Raw genomic sequence first — 25,896 nt, 5'->3', positions numbered from 1 at the left:
GCTTCAAAGTATGTTTTCCGAGTGGAAAATTCACATCGTGTTTCACCTGAATGAATTTTTTTTTTAATGCAGGATCTGTGTATTGGTATTTTGTATTGCTGAATTATGTAAAGGATGAAGATTTGGCAGGATGTAGTACAGCTTGTGCATCACTGCTAACTGCTGTGTCCCGACAGTTGCAGGATCGCCTAACACCTATGGAAGCATTACTTCAAACAAGGTACTAAGAAATGTGGTGGTTGTAAACTTAATAAAAACAAACATACAAACTGTCTAATGCCATCCTTTGGTGTTTTGAAAAAGGTTGGCTGCTTAAAAACAGATGTATTTTGCCATATTATGAGCAAGGGTCAATTTGATGCAGCTCTGGAAAATAGTTTTGACTTGTGCAAAGTAAAAGGTGAATTTAGTTGCTGTCTTGCAATTTACAGTGCACTTAAAATCAGCAAATGTGTATGTAATGTTTGAAGTCTGTGCAGTTGTTAAGTTAGTATGTATGACTTTTACTGTAAGGATTCACAAAGCATGTCTTATTTTGAATATGGGTGGGAATCAAATACACTGAATAATTTCAGTTCTGCATAATGCTACACAAAATTGTAGTCTCTCTCTAAGCTAACCATACATTTAATGTATTGCAACTAAAGGCCAGATTCTGGGTGTAGAGACCTGGAGTAATTTACTGGGAATGCAGGTTCTTATTATAAGTTATATGTCAATGTCATTTCAGACTGTGATGTTGCATCTTTTACATATTGAACTGATTGGCCATTTAACTTTGGATTTACGTGATACCTAAAGGAAATAAATCTCTAGTGGTTCAGTTTTACAGCAGTTTGCAAAGCCTTATTACGATGATGGGAACATGCTGCTGATAGACAGATCTTTCAGTTGTGATTTGTGGGCAAGAGTTTCCCTCCAAGTCAAGCAAGATCAAGGTGGAAGAGGTTTGGTAGAGGTTTGTTAAGGATCTTCAGATCAAATTGAAAATTTAGTAAGCTAAGTTGGGGGGGTGTGTTTGTTTATTTTTGGTGGTTTTGGGGTTGTTGTTTTTATTTATATTTTTTTTAAAGGACTATAATCCCAAAATACTTGATAAAAACTTCTCAGGTATTATACTTGGATACTTATCATATTCTCTACTACATTCTCTTCTCAATTGTTACTTTATTTCACTATCTGCAATCCTTGCAGCTGATTAGAAGATTTATCCCAACAATAGAAATGGTGACTGGATAATGGAGAATTTTAAAAATATATACAAAATGAACTGGAAAGATAAAAGGTTTTGTATTTTCATGTTGAATTTTCTTTAGAAACCAAATGGAGGAGAAAAATGTGAAAATTCTAGTTGATATGAGAATGGCACCTTTCTGTAGAATTGACTTGTTCCTTCATATAGATTGTTTCCAAGTACCTCCCTTAAACAGCATATGTGAAATAGAAGTTTCTTTCCTTTCTGGTTGCCCACTACTGAGTTTCACACATGTGACATTTCAGATCACTTAGTGGAGAACACAGCTGTCTGCATCTCAAGGGAGGCTTTTTGAAGCAAGCCCCTGTTCCTGGGATCCTTCAAGCTTAGGTTTTCTGAATGTTTCTAGATGGTGTTTTACTGATTTTATTCTTGGAACTAAATTTGCTCTCTCTTTTAATTCGGTGTCTGCATAGTTAGGATAAGAATAGCAGCAGACACATCTGTCTAATCCTGTATTTGATTACTATAGCTCTCTCTCTAGCAAGGACTGACTATTTCTTAACTTAGTTTACTGATTTAGACAGAATTTACTGGCCTTCCCTTTATAAGTCTACAGATCAAGAGAATAGTGTAATTTCTCTCTTTGTTTTTTTATGTAGAAGGTAAGTATTAATATGTATTTAAAAAAAAAAAAATTAGTTAGTAGGCAGCCATTGCTTTACTCTTTTTCCCTTCTCTCTCCGTGAGTTGTTTTTTAATCTATTTGTGTGCATTTGTTTTGCAGAGTTTCTAGTATTGTTTTTTTTCTTTTTTGACGTTGTTCCCAGGTATAATAGCCTAACATTTGGTAATCAAATAAAAACAGATATCTACTTAAAGGATCTGCACATTCATGTTGTCTTAAGGCAGAGTTGTACTCATTTTACTATCATGTGCCAAAATAAAGCAAGTAAAACTTGCAAGAATAAGGCCAGATGGGTGTGTTACATGACTTGCAGTTCAGAGAACAACAAAAAGGGAATTTCAGACAGTATTTTAGCCTGTCCTACAACAAAGCAGGTTGGTTTCTCTCTAGCAAATCTGACTAATTTCTCCAGCCTGTTCTTGAAAGCACCTGATTAAAGTAGTTGTGGAATTTAATTATTCTAAATAATGTAAGCTATTACATGGCTTAATTATTCTTACCATTAACACTTGAACTGTCTCCTTCTGCCTGTGTCTAATCTGAAAACTCCCTTGCTGCAACTGAAGCCTTTTAATATTTGTGTCCTCTCCACCTTGGTGATAAAGAGCAGATTATTTCAGTCCTAAAAAATTTTGGATGTCTAGAGGATGTATGTATCTTGATCACATTCTCTAGATCTGTAGTTGTTCTTAAAGCGTTTCCTTGAGCTGTTTTCTTTGGTCCTCATCTGCCTTGAACTGTGGTACACAATATTGTAAACATTATTCCAGTTGAGATCTCTGAGTGAAGCAGAAGAGTTATTTCTCATAGTTTATATTCATTACTGCATAGATGAATAGGGTGATTTTTTTTTATGTGGCATCGTTGATTCATTCTTTGTTTTTTCTTGATCTAACTTCTATATCCTTTTCTGAAAAATGTTGCCAATACAGCTGAAAACTGTGAACCTGATCATTCCTTCTGAAGGATCAGTAAAAGGCACTATGCTTATTGAAATAACTCTGGGTTGGACAGAATATATTTAACTCTCTATAATACATTCAAATTCTGATCCCATTCTACAAAGCTCTTGCAACCCCTTTTTAGGTTTTATCACCTGCTTACTTAATAAATCGAACTCCTCACTTAAATCGTGCAAGTAATCAGTGTTAATGTTGAGCTGACCTAATTTAGTGAGTTTGTAAATCTGAGGTCTAAAACAGGCTGTGAAGGTACCTTACTGAATTTTGTCTGAGCATTTTTGTGTGTTTTAGTAGCCACTTTACAGTAGCACATTGTCTTGCTTTGCTTATGAAGAAAGGTCATGCAGCAAACATGTCAGTCTTGCTAAATGTGCAGTATTGCACTGTTTCTGTGTAGTACATACTTGTAGAGAGCAACCTAGATTCAACCAATATGTATTTTCCTTAGTATAAAGTTGTCGTCTTAAATTTGCTACCTTGTACATGCTTGTAAGTAACTTCATTGGGGAATGTATAGGGTTTTGGGGGGTTTTTTTGAAGATCAGTAGCAATTATTGCCCTTTTGTATAATGTCATTTTCTGACTAGTTACAATCTTAGTATTGTGTGGCAAAAAGCATTGAGCCCGGCCAACATGGAGGCATTTTAACATTCAGAGAAGTCTAGAACCTGTTCTACCTTGTTGCTGGTGTTGTAGTATTTGCGTAGACATTTATCCTTTTGTGACTACTTGATCAAAAAAGATATTTAAACACTCTAGCCTTCTCAGCATTACCTGTTGGGGGCTTTCCTTGCCTGCTAAAGAACAGAGAAGCTGCTCAGAGGGAGAAGGAAAAGGGGGTGGAGGAACTTCCTGTTGCTGCTGGTGTGTTTGTTCATGGAAATACTTAATATTTGTTCTGGCTTTTGCCAGTCGAAGTGTGAAGTTTCTCACTTTTCTACCTGCACAGATGCATTTTTTCTTTCTACTCCTGCTTAACAATTTGGCCTGATTTCCTTTTTTTTTTCTTTTTTTTTCTCCTTTTGTCAGTTGCTGGTAATAGGTATTGGCACACAAAAAACCCAACACTGATTTTGTAATTACTTTGGATTTTCCTTTTTCTTGGCTTATAAAACCTTAATTGTTTTGAGACCACCTTGTCACCTGAGTGATTGTATTATTTCTTCCCCTTGGGGTACTGCCAGAGTAGGATTAATGAGATTTTCTTCTGTTGAGATATTTAAAGTACTCATAAGTGTTGATTTGTAATCCCTAGCAGCATCTCCTCTTTTCTTCTTACTTCAGCTGGAAGAACAAGCTGAGGTTGAATTTGTTTTGCTGTTTTGGAAAACAGTACCGCGTTTTTATTGACTTCAGACAAATGTCTGATTTACCATGTGCAGGCATGCATGTTGCTGTGGCTAATTGTCTAAGGTTTGTAGTTCTAGTTTCCATGTCCGAATGTGATTATGTGTTATGTTTGCAGGACAGTATTACATCTTCAAAACTAGTAACAAAGAGTTACTTATTTAGCACCATAAGCTGTTTGAAAAGGTCACCTAATAAATTACTTTAATGAAATATAAGTAAATGGTAATTTCTAAGATATGTCAATTGAATGAAAATAATAGTTTGGAATATAATAAATCCTGATGATGAAATACTTGGCTTTTTTCTGTAAATAATTTTATATAGATTCTTACTGTTTGAATAGTGCTGTTTGTCTTATTCCATTTGTAGATATGGATTATATAGTTCGCCTTTTGATCCAGTTCTGTTTGATTTGGAAATAAGTGGCTCATCTTGTAAAAATGTATACAACAGCAGCATTGGAGTACAGTCAGATGAAATTGATTTGTCTGATGTTCTGTCAGGTATGTATGTTTAACAGTAATCTATTGTGGAAGAATTGGTAATTCTATTATACTCCCTTCATTTAGTGAAGATGTGGTTTTATACTTTCCATCTGTTTTATAGCTGTACATAATGAAGTTCAAGATACTCTCTTGCTTCAAGGGCAAGAAAAAAGCCTCTTTCTGGAATCTGTTGTTTTCTTATGCTGCAGAAGATCTAACAAAAGGCTAGAGATTAAACAGTAAGGCTGCTATCATTCCCTGGGTCAGAGTCATCTAGGAAGCATCTGTCACTTCTGTTGAGCAGCTTCCTTGAGATATGTTATTACTCATTTAGACTAGCAACCATCTCATAGGCAGAGAAACCTAAATGGATTTTTCTGAAGTTGGGAAGCTGCCACATGGTGTACTCTACTTAAATATTACAGATTTAATGAGGGTTTTTTTTCTGTTTCAGAGGCATTAAAATACCTTAAAAGCATATTTGTATGTATTCTCTCAGGTTAGTTCATAAGTGAATCTTTAGGCCATGGAATGTCCTAAGAATGAGACGATTTTTACCTGTCAGTAAATTCTTTTCGTAGCAAGCATATTCATCAGTCATAGTGACTCCTATCCTTTTCTCGTATGCTCTTGTCCATCTCCTTCCCACCCCTCCCTCCATACAACACTGAATTTGTTAGTATATTGAATAATAGTCTAGTTTTTATAGTAACTTGTGGTATGATCTTAGTAAGTCTGTTATTTTCTTTCTCTTTCTTTCAGTAACATCAGTGTATTTTTGCAAGCTAATTTTCTCACAGTGTAGAAAGAATAGAGCGTCCATATATAATTTATTTCTGGATTAAAAAGTTTACAGTATGCTTCTGTTGTCACACTTGATAGTTTGACCTATTAAGATAACTGTTCAAATTTGGCAGCATTATCCATTTTAAAATATACTTCCATTTATATTGTGGATGTGACAGTGTTACGGTGTTTATTCCACAATGCAAAGTAATAAAATGTGGATTATATTTAGTTGTCCCTTTTGACTCTTCATGACTTGAAATGTCACTATCAAGAAAACATTAGCTGATGGTGCAGATATTTTTTTTTTTTTTTTTTTCAGGAAATGGGAAAATAAGTAGCTGTGCAGCTGCTGAAGGTAGTTTTACTTCCCTTACTGGACTTCTGGAAGTTGAACCTCTGCACTTTACCTGTGTTTCAACAAGTGATGGAACTAGAATAGAAAGGGACGATGCAAGTACGTTTACTGGTATATACAATTTTTCATTTTTTTCTACTTGGTATAGTTCAACAACATTATATTTTTAATTGGACATAATGAGCACTGTTTGACAAACAGATTGCCTGTAGTTTTATAATTGTTGAAAAGTTTGTTGGTTTTTTTTAAATAGTTCTATATATGAAGTTAAACTTCTTAGAACTTAACAAACTGGATTCCAAATTTATTAATTTGAATCAATTTGGTTCTATTAGAGAGTATAACATACAAGCTTGTATCTTTACCTTGCGGCCTTATGTGGCAACAGAATTTCAGGGCATTAGGTGGCTCTTCTGTAATGAAAATGTTGCAAGTATGATGAGTGTGCATAGTCTATAAACCATATACTTTGTAATTCAAGATGATGTTACTTTCTAGCAAGAACTGGATAAAAAGGAGGCATCTCTCTTGTTTTTACCTTTCTCTTAACAATTAGTAAGGAATGAAATTAGAGGTGTGTTTTATAATTACATTTCTACATACCTGTTTTTGTTTTGTTTGGTTGTTTGTTTGTTTGTTTCATGCCAGTGAGTACCTTTGGGGTTACCCCAGCAGTTGGTGGCCTCTCTTCTGGAACGGTTGGGGAAGCCTCGACAGCACTGAGTTCAGCAGCCCAGGTAGCTTTGCAGTCTCTCTCTCATGCAATGGCCTCAGCTGAGCAACAGCTCCAGGTGCTGCAAGAGAAACAGCAGCAGCTTTTGAAGCTTCAGCAACAGGTTGGAGGCTATTTGGCTATTTTTTAATGCTGTCTCTAAACTTCAAAAGCTGAGAAAGTAGTTGCAGAGCTAGTTGCCCCTCCCCCCCCCCTTTTTTTTCTCCATAGTGTATTTGAGGAAGGAACGGCTCTGCACTGAGGGTCACTCTTATTAAGCAAAATGCTGAGAGTCTCCCATGCTGCGTTGGTTTTTCAGACTTTGTTTTTATGTATTTTGAGGGTGGGTTGGGAGTTTGTGATCAAAACTAAGTCTTAATACATAAGTATATCGGTCTGAAGTTGGAAAAGCCCACTGAAATGAAAAGCACAATTGCTGACACAGGGAAGTACCAGTCATAGAGCCATTGTGAGTATGAAACTTGCCTGTGTTGACTCTACTTTGCTGTTCAGTTTTAGGGTTATTATTTTTTGATTACTCCAATTAATTACTCATGTTCCTCAGCAAGATCAAATTGAATAGAGTTTCATTTTTTCAACTTACAGTTGGACAGCTAACATGCCTATGTTGAAGGTGGTTTGGATTTATTAAATCTAGTTTTATAATAAAAGTTGAACTTGTAGTTCAATACTACTACTGTGTTCACAAGCAGTATTATCTGCTACATACACTGCTTTCATTTTCCCCGCAGAAAGCCAAGCTGGAAGCAAAACTGCATCAGACAACAGCAGCAGCGGCAGCAGCAGCATCAGCAGTTGGTCCTGTTCACAACTCTGTGCCTTCTAATCCAGTAGCAGCCCCAGGGTTCTTCATCCATCCTTCAGATGTCATTCCACCCACACCAAAAACAACTCCTCTGTTCATGACTCCACCTTTGACTCCACCTAATGAGGCAGTTTCTGCTGTTATTAATGCAGAGCTTGCTCAGCTTTTCCCTGGTTCAGTCATTGATCCCCCAACAGTTAACCTTGCAGCACATAACAAAAATACAAGCAAGTCTAGAACGGTAATTATTTTTGTTTGTTTTTCTTATAGAAACAAGATGCTGTCAGCCTTATCAGGATCTAATTTGTACTGGAATGCTAGTAAATACCTGTTCATTTGTATGAGATGTGAAAACTATATCACTAAATTCAAACTATTTGAAAAGGAAGACTTATGAAAGCAAGATAGAGTTGTTATAGTACCTCAGATGTTTTCTTTTAATTGGAGCTAGCTTAACTGTATAAGGAGTAATTAATCCTTTGAACTTAGTAGTTGATATATTTTGATGGTTCATGCTCAAATCTAAATGTAGTGAGGTGTTGTCAAAATCATGCATCTTTAAATCACAAGAGGTTTTCTTACACTTTTTTTTAAAGAACAGCTTATTATAAATGCATAGAATTTAATGACTTAATTTTACTGATGTTTTCCCACTCCTCAGAATCCACTTGGATCCGGTCTTGCTCTTGCAATATCTCACGCTTCACATTTTCTTCAACCTCCACCTCATCAGTCAATTATTATAGAGCGAATGCACTCAGGTAAAACCAGAATTCCTAATAATAATTTTGATACGTTATCTAATAAGAAGTGGAATATTTTCCAGGGTCTTAAGTAAGTTGCTTAGCTGCAGTCTCACTTGGCTTTCCAAAGAAAATATATTTCTCAGTTTGCATTTCTGTTGTATCTGTAAGTTTAAGACTCAACATTCAGTGATGTTTGTCAAGTTGAAAAATCCTGGGGCTGGAGGAATATGTTGGGTCTCTGCACAGAGCACCTGTTCTGAAATAATGCGTAAAAACCATAACAAAAGTTGAAGCCACAATTTTGTTTTCAAAGGGTGCAAGCTGTAGTGAGAGCTTCTGAGATTGTGCAGCTATGTTTAATCTGAAATGTACAACTTTTGAGCAATATATAAACAATGGCTTTATTGTTTGAGAAGTAACATCTCTTCACCGGTTAGCACACTGGTATTTTAGGCAATCCTGTGTTTTTCCCCTAGGAGCAAGAAGATTCGTGACTTTAGATTTTGGAAGACCTATATTGCTGACAGATGTATTGATTCCCACTTGTGGAGATTTGGCTTCTTTGTCAATTGACATCTGGACTTTAGGAGAAGAAGTAGATGGAAGGCGACTGGTAGTGGCTACTGATATTAGCACACATTCACTTATTTTACATGACTTGTTGCCGCCCCCAGTTTGCAGGTTTATGAAGGTAAAAGGGGATAGACTGCATACTCTATCTTTTAAACTCTTGATCTTTGTTAGTATGTGAACTTTCTCTTAAGTTGTCTTCAGATCAAACTTTAGTTGGCTATAAATTTTTTATGAATTTTTGACTTGGTGTTTATTTTGCCTCTTTGATACAATTGTGTTACAGTATAGTTCCGTTCTCTTTCAGATCACTGTTATTGGTCGATATGGTAGCACAAATGCCAGAGCAAAAATCCCATTAGGATTTTATTATGGCCATACCTATATCTTACCCTTTGAAAATGAGCTGAAACTAATGCACGATCCCCTCAGAGGAGAAGGTGAAGCTGCAAATCAGCCAGAAATTGACCAACATTTGGCAATGATGATTGCATTGCAAGAAGACATACAATGCAGGTTAGAAGAAAAAAATATGTGTACTTACTAGTTATTTTGACTTAAAACACTGGGATATTGTAATGTTAGAGTTTTAGGGTTTTTCTTCCTGTTACATTCTTCAGACCAAAAAACTCTGCCTTTATTGTAGAGTTGTTACAGTGAGTATCTTTATAGCAGTAACAAAGACTGCACTGTATTTTTATTTTTTTTTCAATATTTCTTCTAATAGTGCATTCAAAATAGATCAGAAGTTGTATTCTGGCAGGGTAACTGTCAAATGTATTGCTATTGCTAATGTCTATTTGAATTGTCTGTTGGAATGTTCCCTTTAGGTACAATTTGGCCTGTCATCGGTTAGAAATCCTTCTGCAGAGTATTGACCTGCCACCACTCAATAGTGCTAACAATGCCCAGTACTTTTTACGAAAGCCGGACAAGGCAGTAGAAGAAGATAGCAGAGTATTTTCTGCTTACCAGGACTGCATTCAGCTACAGCTTCAACTCAACTTGGCTCACCATGCTGTTCAGAGGCTCAAAGTAGCTTTAGGTGCAAGCAGGAAAACACTGAAAGAGCAATCTGATCCAAAAGAGTTGATTCAGATGTCATCCACAGAACAGTTACGCACCATCATTAGATACTTACTGGATACTTTGCTTAGTTTGCTTCATTCTTCCAATGGTTAGTATTTTTTGAGGTTTTGGTATTTTTGTCATGTTAGTAGAAACAATTTGCAAGTGTTTATATTTCTTGATCTATACTTCCCCGCTATAAAGCTTTTAATCTATGTTCAGATATGTTTTACTATGATTTTAGTAGCTGGTAACATACAGTGTAAAGTTTCACCAGTGGCACCGAGCTGACCTAACCACTTCCAGCTCCCAAAAAGGATAGGAGAGGGTGTTGAGGTCCTTCTCCCTTTTCCATAGTCCTGGCTGCATATTCCTTTGTTCAGAGAGTCATCTGATCCTTCTGTGGGCTGATTCAGTTTGCTGAAGTAACAAAAGACTGCCCAGGCAGAATACTCATGTTGTTTTCATAGGTAGAATCAGCTTGTGGAAGGATCTGTGAGCATCGCAGCTTGTGCAACACTGGGGGTGGATTAGGTAGTTAGAAATGGGGAGGGGAAGCAGAAATTGCTTCTTTGGGGGGCGGGAAGTCATAAAACCAGTATCTCTACTCGGTTCATGATTTTTAATATCCATTAAGGATTTTTATTTCCTAAACTTGCTATTGAAAGAGTTCTTGGAGAATTGAAATTGAAAATTCTGAGTAGGAGTGGTGGGTTGTTTTTTTTTTTTTTTTTTTTAAAAAAAAGGCAGGCAGAACATTGTTCTGTTGATATTATATTGATAGATAGGTGTGTCTGTCTCGTAATTTTGTAATTTTCTGTGCCAGTTTGTTCTTAAGCATAATGATGGTTTGTTTTTTGCTTTGTGTAGATTCCATGGGGGTATTTGCACTGACATGAAATTGATTTGGTTTTGACCAAATGGCCTGGTTTTTATAGGTTACCTGCAAATTACCATCTCCCCATGTGTTCCCTCCTCCTTCCCCCTTGTGCCAATTAGTCTAGTCCATAATAGTTTTAAAAACATCCTGCAAACTTTTTCCTCCTATGTTTTCAAACCATTGTCTCCATAAACATAGTTGCTTGTTCTCCTTTCTTAAAAGGGCACTCTGTTCCTGTGGTTCTGCAAAGTACTTTTCATGCTCAAGCTTGTGAAGAATTATTTAAACACCTATGTATCAGTGGAACCCCAAAGATAAGATTGCATACTGGCCTTCTGCTTGTTCAGCTCTGTGGAGGAGAAAGATGGTGGGGTCAGTTTCTCTCAAATGTACTGCAGGAATTATACAATTCAGAGCAGCTTCTCATATTCCCGCAAGACAGGTAAGGTGTAAGTCTATATTGATACATTACATGTGAATCGCTTAAGTAATTCCATTGTTCATAACTTAACAGTGGAATTGACAAAATGTGACTGAAGGATACTTATCCATCTGTTCCGTTGATTTAAGAAACAGTTCTAAAAAAGCACTGTAAATGGTAAATGTCTGATTGCAGTTATTTATTGCACCTATTTGGTGCTTACACCACAATAAGTTGCTGGTTTTCTTTACTTGGAGATCTTCACATACCTAGCAGGATTGTTCCCCAGTGTCAAAAATTGCCTTTTCCTTTAACAGGCTTAAATACACCCTCATCATAGAGCTGCTTTTCTAATACATTTGGAATTAAGATTGAGGCTGGAAGGCACACTATTAGCATTTAATACAAAAGATTTCTCTGAGATAAGAGCAAGCAAGCATAGAGTTGAGCATTGAATGTTAGGTGTGTTGATTATTTCACATTATTGATAGAGGTCTTTGATATTCTAAACATTAGCATTTTATTTTAATCAAATATATTTGCTGTTCTGTGGCTTTCTGCCTTCTTTGGACAGCAACATTTACATTTCATGATTTTTTTTAAATGAATTAATTCAAGGATATAAGAATACATGGATTTAATTCTCTATGCCTGTTATTCAGTTTATTGTAGGTAATAGGAAATAAAATGGATGAGGTTTTGTTTCAGATGTACGAAGTAGAATGCTCTGCTGACCTCTTGAGCAAGAAAGAGAAAGTGTTCACCCTAAAATACTGCATTATCCTTACAACAATAGAACGTGAAATCCAGTTCACTTGCTGGGCCACGGTACTGCTTTCTGTAGCAATCTGCTTGTGTCTCAGATGGAAGCCTAGGGGAATATTGTTCTATAAGGGGTGTTTCAGAATATTACCGGATCTGAAAAAGAAATAAAATCTTAAATATGTAAATTTTATTTTTAGGGTCTTCATGTTGCTTTCTTGCATTGGCCAAAGATCGCTTAGCAACAGTGGTGTTTTAGAAAGTTTACTTAATCTCCTGGATAACCTGCTGTCACCACTGCAACCTCATTTACCTGTGCACAGAAGAACTGAAGGTAGCCCTCTAATTTGAGAAACTATATTTTCATATTCATTATAAGCTAGAAAATTGAGAGACTAGCTCACAATTTTTGGTGTATTAAAGGAAGAAATTGCTTGTTTACTATATTTCCAAAACACAGTTGTCTTAAAATGTGCTGAAACTTCTTGTTCTTTAGGTGCTAAAAGAAATTCCTCCCCCCAGCCCCCTGTTTAAACCTGAGCAAAATCTATTTGGTTGCTTTTAATTCAGCTAGGAAGCTTTAAAGTTTTAACAAAGTGGGGGGGACGTCCAATGTGTAGACAGCTCTAGTGGCTCTAGTGAATGACTTTGGAATTTAGCGTTTTGGAAAGAAGTGCCCCTTTTTGCTCATGAGATTCTTTCTAAGTTTCAAGCTTTTGAGGTGAAACACAGTTAGGAAAACAAGTTTGTTAGGTGTATCTGCAAGGTTTCTGCAAACTACCTGGGTTTTTTTTGTAATCGCAAGGAATTTACTTTTTTTTACCCTAAAAAAATTACTGAAATTGTATTCTCCAAACTTGATTTTCTTTGAGTGTTTTCTTAACTACCCTAAGGTTGAAGAAAATGCTTGCTTTTGAACACATCAAGCTCTAGGCTACTTCATTTGTTATGTACATGTAGCAGAGCATTGTAGAAGATAGGCTGTTTAAAATTCTTAGTGTTGTGAAGTTGGTAAATGCCAGCTGAGAATCTGTTCTTACTTTTTACCTTGTTTCCTGATGGAAACAAGTCTACAGCTGGTGTCAGAAGCTGTCCTGTTGCTTCCCATTGGTCTGCTGTGTACTTTCTCTATCTTGGCCGTATCCTGCTGTAGTCTCTAACTAGTTTGAGGCAAACCCAAGCTTACATCTCCTCTACCTCTGTTTGCACTCTCCCCACAGCTGCCAATTCCTTTCATAGCTCTTGCCTTACTAGTTGTCCTCACGGAGGACTTTAGGAAGCAGAAGTAACTGATACTTCAGAGCTTTATTTGCTGGTCTTCCAGCTTCCTTCCTCCTGGACAGTACAGGTGAGTACTAGGGCATTATTATGTGTGGTGGAAGCATCAAGTAAGGCAGAAGAAATTCCTATTTGAGAACTATCACACATAACTAAGGGTCAAAGGGTTGAAAACTTACTGGGGAAAAAGTCAGAAAACAAAGGACAATCAAAGTGAGAGGTGAGTGTTGTGGGTAGAGAGAAGTTGTAAACTTTGAGGCAGAGGGGGGAAAAAAAGGAATAATCAAAAGACACTTGGAGGGAGGGGGAGAGAAGCTGAAAACTTTAATTTTTTTTAGGAGATGAAAGGAAAAGAAATGCACTTGTTTTAACAGAAGTATGAAAAGGTATATACTTCACTCTGCAGCAGGCTCCTTTCTTTTTAGTGTGCCAGCCAAAAAGGTGTGTAAAGGTCACCAGTGCTACTCATTTCTATTCTTCCAATTTAGTCTGCGGTTCCTTTTCAGGTCCTGTTATGGGGAAGGCCTCCTGTTCCTCTGCCTGCTTGGGGTGGGCTGCTTTCTGCCAGTGTGGACAGGAAACTGGAGTTAATAGTCAGGGCCTGCATCCTATTGCTTGGGCTGCCAGCAGCTACTTGTGATTTTGCACAAGTGGTTTCTGTCCCTTAGTTTTCTTGTTTGATCTGGAATTAATATAGTTTGAGTTAATGAAAGCTTTTTTGAGGTCAGTGCATGAAAAGTGTAGTGTAGTTAAATGTGGCTTAGCACAGTGTGCAGATATGAAAATGTATGTGTAACCTGTAGTACTAATGATTTTGTTGTATTGATGTTATGTAAAAGTATGCCATTTGCATAATGACTGTAATTAAGTGGTCATTAATTGTAGGTTTCTGGTCTTTATTGAGCACTCATGAGTTCACTTTAGAACAGTTGATTTAGATTTGCTCATGCACAGAAAGATTTTTTTCTTGCAAGATGTGTGGTTTTTTTCCCTTCTGCCTGTACAAAAATACTGCATTTAATGTATAAGACTGAAATAAGCAATAGCCAGTCATTAGTGCCACCAGCATGGTTCATCTAGTCTGAGCTCAGTCTTGGCTTTCCTGCATCTTATTCAAATGGCTATGTGAAAATACGCTAAAAAAGGAATAAAAATTGAAGGTATTCGGGTGCATGGTTATAACTGTCTTGTTGGAGCCCTGGTTGATGGAGGAATTTCACACTATGGAATTTGAGACTTCTAATTTATGTGCTTTAATGCAAGCAGCTGTCATTCTGCATTTGGTATTTAGGAAATTTAGACATAGAATTTTTTACTTTTTTTTTTTTAAATGCTGCTTAATTTTTAGCTTCAATGGTAGAGGTGAAGCTTTTGACCTCTGACTTCATCAGACTAAGAGAACTGTGGCATTTTTTCTTGGACCTGAACTCTATACTGAATGTTTGATGTCTTCCCTCATTTATGAGTGGTCGGACTCTTACTCTCATTTTTTTAAAAAAGAGCAGAATCTTTGTGACCTAGTGAAATGTGTGCTACCTAATGGTTTTTATGATTTCTTTAAAACTAATTTGTTATGGCTTCAAAACTTTATTAATGCTCTCAAATCTATTTGTTTTGAAGGAGTTTTAGACATTCCCATGATCAGCTGGGTTGTAATGCTGGTGTCCAGACTACTGGATTACGTAGCTACTGTTGAAGATGAAGCAGCCACGGCCAAGAAACCTCTGAATGGAAAAGAGAGGGAACGATTTTTGACAGGTTTGTAACACTTATTATCAGAACTTGCTTCTGTGTGTATTGGTTTGGGAGCTGTTCAAATACTTAAAATGTATTTTCAATTCACTTGAAAAATAAGATTTTAAAAACAGATGTTGTGATCTTTTTATTTGCATTGTTGTCTGCTTCTTTACATCCCCTTCTGCTTAGAAATATGATCTCTTTCATTTTCTTAAAGTGAAAATTACAGGATTGATTTTAGTTTGTAAAATGTCTGTATATTATTCTGTGACTCTGGGACCTGGCGATTGGGAGTACACCATGTTGAAACAGTTTTGTGTTGTGAGAAAGGGCAACAGTATGACTTTGTAACTGCTTTGGTATTTGCCATGGTATTTTTATCCAGTATTTTTAAATGCATTTTTTGTCTGTTTATTTTTTTATTGTTTAAATGGATTAGCTATGGTTTTCTTTGAACATCTTTTCTAAAAGTGAAAACTCTAAAGCTTTTGTGTTATGGAAGCTGTTCAGGTATTTTTAGTTAGGACAGTCTTGCTTACCTCCTTATATGTTTTAAAAATAATGAAAACAAGGTGGTACTGCTGCATTTTAAAATTACACAGAAATAGTACCATCAGTGGTGACAGCTGCATAACACTAAGAGAGATTTTGCTTGTTTGTTTAGTATTTAGTGTATGGAGATGCTAACCATTGCTGCAATGTAAATGCTTTTCTCTGGAGTTAAGTGAGGTTTAGTAAGATGGATTAATATCTCCTTTTTTTTTTCTGTTTCCATTAGGAAACCAGTGGAGTTTTATAAATAATAGCCTTCACACTCAGAGTCTGAGCAGATCAACTAAAGGCAACAGTAGCCTAGATAGACTGTATTCCCGAAAGATCAGAAAACAGCTTGTGCATCATAAACAGGTGACTTCCAGAACGGTAGTGGCTATTTTCACACAAGTATGTCTTGTTTATAGTATATCTCATTTGTTGGAAGGACAACTTTGGCCTTGGGACTCATTCAGCCTTGCTTTTGCATAGGTCTGGTTCTGTAGCTAAAGGCTGCCTAACTTCTTCGACATTCGTCTCAAACCATGGGGCATGGGATCTGCTGGAAGAACAGATGTTGGAGTGTACTGTTGCACTCTGTGGCCCATATTGGATAATAAATATAATTTACTTTCTAGAGAAATCTGGGTACACCTGAGTGCAAGCATCTAAGCTGTGATTTAAAAGTTGGTAATTCTTAAGAAACAAACTTTTCATTTCTAAATGCAACCATGCAGGTTTTGTGACCCTGAGCACGTATGTCTTGAGCTCCTTTAAAAATACTGTTTCTTCTTAAACTTCATCTGTTATGGGTCTGCTAGTAGCCCCTTATAGTGTCTTAGTTAAAATTGTATATAAACTGTATTTTAAAAGCTCAAGTTACAATTTGAACTGAAGATTACTATCATATGAACATACAGATCCTTTTAACATCTTACTGCTTAAATTTTCATTTTTTCCTATTAACATTTTCTTTTAGCAACTTAACTTATTAAAAGCAAAACAGAAGGCTTTGGTGGAACAGATGGAAAAAGAGAAAATACAAAGCAACAAAGGATCATCATACAAACTTTTAGTAGAACAGGCAAAACTAAAGCAGGCTACTTCAAAGGTATGATGCTCTGAAACTGTGACTGACTTCTTGTCCTTTGCATGGAAAGACCTGTTCCTGCAAAGTCATTTTTGTCCTATGTTGACCTTATTTTAAAAAGTTGTTTCATCGTGGCTGCTATCAAGCATATTCTGATGCTGAAAACAGCAGCCATCTGGAAATCTCTTGCACTGTGAAAAATAGTTTATACTTCTGCAGGGGTTTTTTAGGTAGTCATGGCCAAAATCACTAATAATCTTGTAGCTTTGGGAATGCCAGTCATATCTTTAAACTTTGGATAACATATACCAGTAGAAATGTAATGTTTTATATGGCTAACTTTTATGCATGATGCTCTCCTGGTTGAGTAATCAGAAAATAATCATGCCAATGGCTGTCTCAAACTAATAAATACAACTTCTGAGAATGTTTTCTGAGCTTTCTCAGAAGCTTCTTAAAAGTACTTCTCATGTAAGTTGAGGCATCTTGCAGTAAGCCCCAGATACTGAGAGTGGATGTGGTAGTTAATTATTTTGATTATGGATGAGGTGCTGAAATTTAGGGATTTCTGGAGATGGCAACATGGACTTTGCAGAGAACACAAAAAAAAGTGTAAATTTTTCTAGCTACCAAACTTAGGTATCTCTTTAAATATTTACTCTGTAATTCCAGAAGTACTACTGTCTGTTAGGATGACTGAAAGTAGGCCTGTGGGAAGACCTTACAGGCAATGTAAAGGGAAATCTTACAACAAACAACTTCCAGTAATTATGAGAAAAAATACCAAAACAAAACAAAAAAACAACCAACCAAAAAAACCCACAAAAAAACCAAAAACCAAACCCCACACCAAAATTTAAACACCAGCATAAAAATAAAGCCCTAAGTTTTCACTAACTCTGCTTGTCATGAGCTGTTCTTTCCTGCACTATCTTCTGCTTTATTCCTGCAGGTTATAGCAAGGGGGCTACTCCACTGGTAGGCCCCTTGAGACATCTTTAAATGAGTCACTGGCTGAAATATGCTATCCAGCTATTTAAGTTTCGCTTTATAGCAGCCATGTTGCATCAAAAAAGCATGTTGAACTAAAGACTTCCCCCCCTTGCAGTATCTTAACATTTAGTTATGGTATTACTGTGCACTTGATAGTTGCATTTCATGTAGTTTTTACTACTTCGCCTACTAATCACTTTCAGTTATGACAAGCTGTGAGTAACTTAAAACATTTATTGCATTTAGGAGAAAGCTGAAACCTTTGTGTTAGTAAATAGTTCTTTCTATGGTCTACTTGAGTAGCTGCTACTTCAGTGAGATTATAAGAGGCTTTTGTGTTACGTAATTTTAGACTGCTTGTGTAGCTGATAAATGAACTGAGCTGGTAAATGTGTGCCGTGGTGGATGGGAGGATTTTTTCCTCCATTGAATTTGTAGACGCTCTGTCAAAAAGGTTGTAGTTTAGAGCTCTGATCAAGTATCAGGCTAGTTCAATTTATGGTGGTTAATGGACACTTTGTACACTGGAAGTATTAAGAAAGTTAGAAATTACTGATGATCTATCTAGTGTGAAGAACTTAGAAGTCAGTGTTCTTGCAAAGGTAAATTTCCACATTAGCTCTTGTATACAGTTTGCTTCAAGGTAGCCGTAGCTTTATATGCAGGTGTGGAAGTATGAAATAAACTTCTAAAACACATATTCTCAATAAGTTTTATGGCAAACATAAAGGCTTAATTGACACTTGTGTGGAACTGGATAATTTTGTTATGAGTGTCACCTGAGATAAAATGCTGTCAAAACAAATTTCTGCCAGTAAAGCCTTAATTGCATTCCAGATTCTCATGCATTCTTAAACCCTCTTTTTTCTCCCCTTCTCTCCCCTTCTCTCCCCTTCTCTCCCCTTCTCTCCCCTTCTCTCCCCTTCTCTCCCCTTCTCTCCCCTTCTCTCCCCTTCTCTCCCCTTCTCTCCCCTTGCTTTTTTTAAGTTTTACAGTTACTGTTATTGCTGCCTCAGATTTTCACTGGGAAAAGATTTAGAGGTTTGTTTTAAAATTTAACTGTTGTTTCAAATTTAATTTCTGCAGCACTTCAAGGACTTAATACGCTTACGTCGAACTGCAGAATGGCCTCGTTCTACTTTAGATACAGAAGTATCAACAACAAAGGAAACTCCGGAAATTGAACCACTTCCATTTACACTGGCACATGAACGTTGTATTTCTGTAGTGCAGAAGCTGGCGCTCTTTCTCTTGTCCATGGACTTTACTTGTCATGCAGACTTACTTCTCTTTGTTTGTAAGGTAAACAGAATATTGAACATCACTCTGTAGCTGCAATGGAGACCACACTAAATTAGCTTTCTGTTACTGCTTTTTTTTGCTGACTCGATGGTAAAAATTAGCTGCAGCATTAAAATTTCTAGTAATTTCTGGTGAGGTAGTTTTTCTGATCTGTCACCTTTTGCGTAACTTACAATATGATGGCTTCAAAATTCCATAGAAAAAGTAACTTTAAAAAATATTTTCATGTAATTACACTTGTAAAATCATAAATTTAAGCTTGTTAAAATACCTAGTTTACTAGTAAGCAAAATCTAATAATCGTAGAAATGAAAGCTATTACATATTTTCATAGTGTTAAATATGACTAGGCATATATTTTTTTTTAGGTTCTTGCTAGAATTGCAAATGCTACAAGACCAACAATTCATTTATGTGAGATTGTAAATGAGACGCAGTTGGAAAGATTATTGCTGCTTCTTGTTGGAACTGATTTTAACAGAGGAGACATCTCTTGGGGCGGAGCATGGGCTCAGTATTCTCTGACTTGTATGCTGCAGGATATTCTAGCAGGTTTGTTTTAAGTTCATATTTTTCAGAATGTACTTTACACTTGAAACTTTCTATCTTGAATGTTTTAGCGATTTTTTTTTTTTTTTTTAATTATTATGTTAGAACCTGCTGACGCTATTTTAAGATCGTGAGATTAGTGTGTAAAAAATGCAATTTGAAGTTGCAATTACAGTCAATCCTGAATTAGTGACTTGGGCATTGAAAAGTTAATATTTATATGACCCTGATTATTTGAAAATTATTCAGAACTCCTCCCCTTGAAGAAGCAGCCCTTAGAGAATTTAGAGTTAGATGAAGAACAGACAGTTGGCCTAGACACTGGGATATTAATTTGTAAGTGGAATAAAGCTTGAAATTCAGTTGTCTGCTTAATCTAATACGTAGGAGAGTTGTTGGCACCTATAGCAGCTGAAGCTATGGAAGAATGTGCTTTGGGAGAAGATGCTGGAGCTTCAGCTGGGGATTCTGATGACTCTCTCCAGCAGTCCACAGTTCAGTTAGTGGAAACAATAGATGAGCCTTTGACACATGACATCACAGGTAAATTATTCCATAATCTTGATGTATATATGTATACTCAAAAAAGTAAAAAAAACCTTTGCTATTACTCATCTATCAAAGTATCAGTAAAGGAGTTTTGGTGATAGGATAATTAGTTTCTGAAAATACAGGCAGACTATGAGCAATTCTTCAACTTATTTTTACAGCTGATCAGTACAAAATGGTTATTTTTCTGATTATTTAAAAAAGGCAACTTGATTGCATTCATTATCTTTTTGCACTAAGAGCTGTAATATTAAAAGCCTTAAAATCATCCATGAATTGGATGATATATCCATGTTTTATGGTTTGTACTTAGTAGTATTAATATTCTTTTAATCATTCAAAGGTGCTCCACCTTTGTCATCTTTGGAAAAAGATAAGGACATTGACCTTGAATTACTGCAAGACCTGATGGAAGTTGATATTGATCCTTTGGATATTGATTTGGAGAAAGATCCCCTTGCAGCCAAAGTCTTCAAGGTATGACACACCTGAGTTTTCAGGATAACATTTACGTGTGGAATAATAAAATCCTTTCTCTCTTACAATTCTTCGTTAGTGGTATTTGATGTCTTAAGACCTGCTTTTGGCCTTTTATAAAGGTTTAATGTAGAATAACGGGAAAGAATGTAAAGATTGTGTTCACATCTCAGATGTATTCATATCTCGATTGACCACAAAATATTTTGCTTTTGTGTGAAGATAATCTGTATAAACAAGAGGTTCTGAGTTTACTCATACTGTAGCATGTTAAAGACAACAAAAGCATAATATAAAAGAAAAATAAGATCAAGTCTTGTCCTTTTTTATTAAGAATAGCATGCCATTTGCTTCTGTGATTGATCTTAAGGGTTAATACTGATAGTATTGTGTTCAAAAAAACCCAAGGCAGCAGTAGCTAGTGCTCAGACCAACTTCAGACTATGAAGACAAGCAACTAACTTAAAAAATTATTTCACTGTGGAACAAGAAAATTATTAAATGCTTTCATACTTAAAATGGAAGCTAAACATATCAGAGGTGGTAAAATTACGTTTAGATGTAATAGTATATTGTCAAGGTGTATTAAAAAAACAAAAATATTTTGGTTTTAAAGAAACAAAACTGTTTGTAATAAAATGTTGAGTCTCTTTTCTCTGTCCATAAGGATGATGCTCTCATTTGGAGTTTTCCTGCTCCTCTCACTATTGACTCAAACCTTCAGCCTCATTTGAATTAACCTCAATTATCTTTCTCACCACTTGCTCAGACAACAATAAATTTACTTTTTTTTTTTCCTATATTCCCTGATATGTCCTTCCACCCATTACCTATCATGTAAAGATTTTTTTTCTCTAAGTCTCACCCTACCAAAAATTCCACTTATTGCTTAATTTTTGTTTTACTGATGTTTCCCTCCTCCTTTATTCTGCTATCATTTCATGTGGCAGTATGCCTTAGTCCACTTCATCTGCAAGTATCTTCATGATCTCATTGACTGATTGGATGTCCTCCAAAAACAGCCAGAAAAACACTTCTTCATTCTTAATCCTTCTTAAGATTTGCTTCTGTATCTGTAAAATGACAGGTGATACTGGATCTTGCCATTAAAAATACAGGCATACACAAATTGCCTTCCTACAGTCTTACGTTACTATTTTTTTCCTTGTGATTCATATGCTTTCTTAGTGTCTTAAATTATGACACTTCAGTAGAGATTATTCAACTCTTTCTTTTGCAGAGCCCAGTACAAATAATCCCTGAGCCTCGCTGAGGCTTCAAGGTACTTTCATAGTACAGTTAATAATATAGTATTCTGTCTTGATAAATAACTTCTCAAAATATCTGTGTGATACTCCACTTCAAAATTTACAATATAGTACAAATGTGTGAATAAAAACTGATGATAACATTTTCAAATTGGCTTCTTGAATCTTTGAGACAGCTAACTACATTGCTGGATTTTGACAATCACTAAGGATTCAGTAGCTTACACAGCAATAAAAATTGAAACAAAATTTTCTAAAGCTATTGGATCCAATCTTCTGGTTTTAATCTCTTGTAACTTCAGTGTTTGTTGTTAGTCATTACAAATTTTATTTTTGTACTTGGGCAGTCTAAAGAGTTGCTGTTTATTTTTTTTCCTGTTGTTTTGTTTGTTTTTTAAGCCTATAAGCAGCACCTGGTATGATTACTGGGGTGCTGATTATGGTACCTACAATTACAATCCTTACATTGGAGGCGTTGGAATTCCAGTTGCAAAACCACCGGTAACTACAGAGAAAAATGGATCACAAACCATGAGCGTATCAGTCTCTCAAGGTAAGCAATGAACTGAAAGTTCTGTTCAGGGTCTCTTTTCTGTGATACTGTATTTGACACTTCTGCATATCAAATTATGTTAACAATCTCTACATGTATTAAGTGGAAATAATTAAATTTTCTATATGCCATGGGGTTTTTTGGTGGTAAATGAAAGAATATTATGTGAAGTTTATATTTAAAACAGCCTAACAGCAGAAAATCTTATTTTCTAACATTTTTGAGCACACACTTATAGGCAGTTTTAAATTATTCCTGTTTTCTCAGGAAATTTTGGAAGCTCTTTTCTAGTTGGCTGATATATTGGATAGTTGGATCTACCCTAAGGAATGAGGTGGCACACTTGTTGAGTTTGGAGGAATAACTACTGAACTGGGGTGATAGATCTTTCCCCTGCCACACTGGGGAAACACAGTTTTTTGGTTCTTGTTTGAGAGCTATTACCTTAGGAAAAACAAGCTTAAACATATGCAGAATTAGTCATGTGTGATACTAAAAAGAAATATGTGTTTGTTTCACAGAAATTTAATATTTTATTAATTATATATTTCACATCTATAACAACCTTATATTCAGTTCAGAGTACAAGTTTCTGTATTCTGCTTCTGTCATATATAAAAATGAATCTTTCTGTTAGTGATACTGAGATTTTTTTTTTCAGTTTAATGTGTACTGTATATCTATATTGCTTTCACAGGAAGTTAGAGTAACTAATTATATATGTCTGATACAATTCAGTTTTACCCTGTTTGTTGCCTTGTGTAGCTTTAGATGCACGTCTAGAAGTTGGACTTGAACAGCAGGCTGAGCTGATGCTGAAAATGATGTCCACCCTGGAGGCTGATTCCATTCTACAAGCATTAACAAACACATCTCCTACACGTAACTACGTGTTGTCAAATCATTCTCCTCACATAATGACCATGATGCTTTGAAATTTGTACTAATTTTTTCTGCAGTCATTTAGCAGCTTAGAAAAAGTTATATTTTGCTTGAATTTTCTTGTTAGGCCAAGCTTTAGAGATATTTCTTTATTCAGATTTTTGAATTATGTGTATACATATATTTAAGATATTTTGGGAAACTAGTCAGATATACAGGATTTCTTTTACAGTGCATTATACTACAATGGAGGAATTATTTTCATTTTCCGATCGAGGTGCAAGTGAATGTTAAGTTTCCTGGTTTTGTGAAGCTTCATTCTTGCATTCACTGTGAAATTTCAGCTGTTTGAAAGCTGCTTTGCACTTGACAGTTTCACCTGTTCAGTCATGAAAGTGAAAATATTTGAATAAAATTTTGAATGCAGCTGTTCAATAAGCTTTATGTTATAAAAACACTCATGATGCCAATTTACTTTTGAATGTATTTTTAGCCAGTTGCACTGCCCGTTTTGTTAAGATGTGCTGCTTTGTAGCTCTCTGGGTGCCTTCATGTGCATGCAGTCATTAGTTGAATGATGATGGAGTAGGTTTAGTGACATCCTCAGCCTTTAATCTCTGGAAGTTTATTATTGACTGCAGTAGTTTTACCATAATGCATGGAAGAGATGTTCCAAATGTTTGTCTTACCATTGTGTTATCAGGACACTCCTATAATACATGTTTAGGAAGAACTGTGAAAGTGTATTTGTGTGGGCTCACTTTCCAAACAGTTTTGTGAAGGTGGAGATGTCTGATACTCAAGTATGCCTTTCACAGTATGGTAGTCAGTAGTTCAACTCAGCTGAACACTACATTGAAGATGTTCCTGTAAATTATAAAATAAGTGTATTTCCCTTAAGTATAGAATGCAAGGAAATAAATATGAAATTTCTTTTAGCAACTTTCACAAAATAATTCATGGAGGGATGATACTTTTTGTTTTTTAGTAACCCAGTCTCCTAGCGGAACAGATGATTCATTGCTGAGAGGATTGCATACTGCTAACCAAAATGCCCAGTTAATTGTACAGTTGTCATCTATACCTATGCTGAGTGCATGCTTCAACAAACTCTTTTCCATGCTACAAGTCCACCATGTTCAGGTATAGAATTATGAACTTTGAAATGTTTTGATAGCATTTCTCTCTAAATTTGAAAGTTGTTTTCCTATACTTCTTACTACTTAGGATGCAAGTAACCTGTTATGTCATGTGCTTTATTGCTTGTGAAACTGTCATGGACAGCAGTACCAATAATGTAACTGACAAGCTGCTGAAGGCTTTTATCAAAAATGACATTTCTTGTTACAGTGAAAAAGTGGGTATACATTTTCATATTTAAAAACAAGTTTGTAGATTCACTGAAAGATAATTGTCAGCTTATTAGTGAAGAGTGTCACTAAGTGTGAAGTCTCCATCTGTGGAGATCTTCAAAACCCAGCTGGATAAACCCCCGAGCAACCCATTCTGATGTCGTCTTTGGCCCTTCTTTGAGCAGAAGATTGGATTGGATAACCTCCAGAGGTCCCTTCCAACCTGAATTATCCAATGATCATAAATGTTAAAATTAAAAGTGCGCTTTTTGAAAAGTCATTGGTTTAGCAATGCTTTTCTTGATACATACAAAGGAACACCATGCATGCTATATATGAGTGATTAGGTGCCTGCCTGCCTGTTTATATTTTAACTGGGTGGCTGACTCCATCCCTCAATTGTTCTTTAAATATCTCATCCAAAATACAGTTTGTGGTCTAAAGAACCTTGATGCTTCCCCGGAATATCTAAATAGTTATTTTCCGCAAGGGAGTTATTCAGAATAAGCATCAGTGTCTCTGATAGTAAGGGAAGTTTCCCAGTAATTAAATTGGACTTTTCAATAATTTTGGTTGATGGGTAAACATCATTTGACTATATTGAGACATTCCAAAAGCTTACATGCAAACCAGTGTTACAGGTGTAAGGTTATGATACAGACGTTTCTGAGCAGTGTGTAAAGCTGCTTTCTTTTAACATAAGTTTGAAGAAACTTCTTCAGAGAAACTTAACTGTATTTAGAAGAATCAATTACAAAAACATAGCAGAAGCATTTTCTAGTTATGCTGAATTTGCCTTGAATATTATGTTTATCAGAATCTTCAAATCCAGTAAAGGGGGGGGGAGAGAGAGAATGTGTGTGTGTGTATCAGTGAAACAGTAACAGCTGAGAATGTAGATAAGGCTTTTAAAATCAAAGCAAATAATCTTTTATGCTCTGGAGTTCTAGAAAAACACTTGAGTTTGGTCTGATAGTGTTCTTCTCTCCCTTTTTTTCAGCTTGAATCCCTTTTACAGTTATGGCTCACATTAAGCCTGAATTCCAGCTCCTCTGGAAGTAAAGATAGTGGCGCTGATATTTTCCTTTATAATGCTAACCGAATTCCTGTCATTTCCTTGAACCAAGGTAAAATACATTAAATATGGGAAATTTAATTTTCAGGAAGTGTAAGATAAGATTTTTTTTTTAAGTACTCAATTTTTGCTAATAAGCAAAAAGTATTACAATAAGTATTCTTGATAAGATCAATGTTGGGATATTTTCTGTGTTCTTATTCAAGAGCTCTTGGGCTCATTATCTTCTTAATATGAAAAATGTGTAACTAGTATGTAACTGAGAGATGATTCCTTGAATTTACATGATCTCCTCAGAAATTAAATTGTAAAATTTGTGGTTCTTAACTCATCATTAATGCCAAGAGGACTTTTTAAAATACACTACTTGGTCTAAGGTGAACTGTGCACCTGTGTGCACTTCTGTGACAAATCTCTTCTCCTTGTATACCATCCTATGATCTTTTTATTA

General features: G+C 35.7%; 1 protein-coding gene across 1 annotated transcript in view; it reads left to right on the top strand.

Annotated features, from left to right (window-relative positions):
- BIRC6 (baculoviral IAP repeat containing 6) overlaps window positions 1–25,896 on the top strand; it is a 177,007-nt gene that overhangs the window by 47,431 nt on the left and 103,680 nt on the right. Inside the window, exons 21-42 of the mRNA XM_010581233.1 lie at window positions 73–220; window positions 4,565–4,698; window positions 5,789–5,935; window positions 6,473–6,660; window positions 7,289–7,603; window positions 8,024–8,123; window positions 8,585–8,799; window positions 8,986–9,194; window positions 9,509–9,855; window positions 10,849–11,068; window positions 12,010–12,143; window positions 14,708–14,845; window positions 15,603–15,730; window positions 16,335–16,466; window positions 18,525–18,740; window positions 19,109–19,292; window positions 19,677–19,832; window positions 20,182–20,315; window positions 21,983–22,136; window positions 22,902–23,018; window positions 24,007–24,161; window positions 25,371–25,497. Of these exons, the coding sequence (XP_010579535.1) occupies window positions 73–220; window positions 4,565–4,698; window positions 5,789–5,935; window positions 6,473–6,660; window positions 7,289–7,603; window positions 8,024–8,123; window positions 8,585–8,799; window positions 8,986–9,194; window positions 9,509–9,855; window positions 10,849–11,068; window positions 12,010–12,143; window positions 14,708–14,845; window positions 15,603–15,730; window positions 16,335–16,466; window positions 18,525–18,740; window positions 19,109–19,292; window positions 19,677–19,832; window positions 20,182–20,315; window positions 21,983–22,136; window positions 22,902–23,018; window positions 24,007–24,161; window positions 25,371–25,497 (3,798 nt within the window). The remainder of the gene's footprint in view (window positions 1–72; window positions 221–4,564; window positions 4,699–5,788; window positions 5,936–6,472; window positions 6,661–7,288; window positions 7,604–8,023; window positions 8,124–8,584; window positions 8,800–8,985; window positions 9,195–9,508; window positions 9,856–10,848; window positions 11,069–12,009; window positions 12,144–14,707; window positions 14,846–15,602; window positions 15,731–16,334; window positions 16,467–18,524; window positions 18,741–19,108; window positions 19,293–19,676; window positions 19,833–20,181; window positions 20,316–21,982; window positions 22,137–22,901; window positions 23,019–24,006; window positions 24,162–25,370; window positions 25,498–25,896) is intronic.

Source organism: Haliaeetus leucocephalus, unplaced genomic scaffold (genome assembly GCF_000737465.1).
Source record: "Haliaeetus leucocephalus isolate CR32 unplaced genomic scaffold, Haliaeetus_leucocephalus-4.0 Scaffold752, whole genome shotgun sequence".
Classification (NCBI taxonomy): domain Eukaryota; kingdom Metazoa; phylum Chordata; class Aves; order Accipitriformes; family Accipitridae; genus Haliaeetus; species Haliaeetus leucocephalus.
The sequence above is the reverse complement of the archived record's forward strand: the minus strand, read 5'-3'. Positions and strand labels throughout refer to the sequence as shown.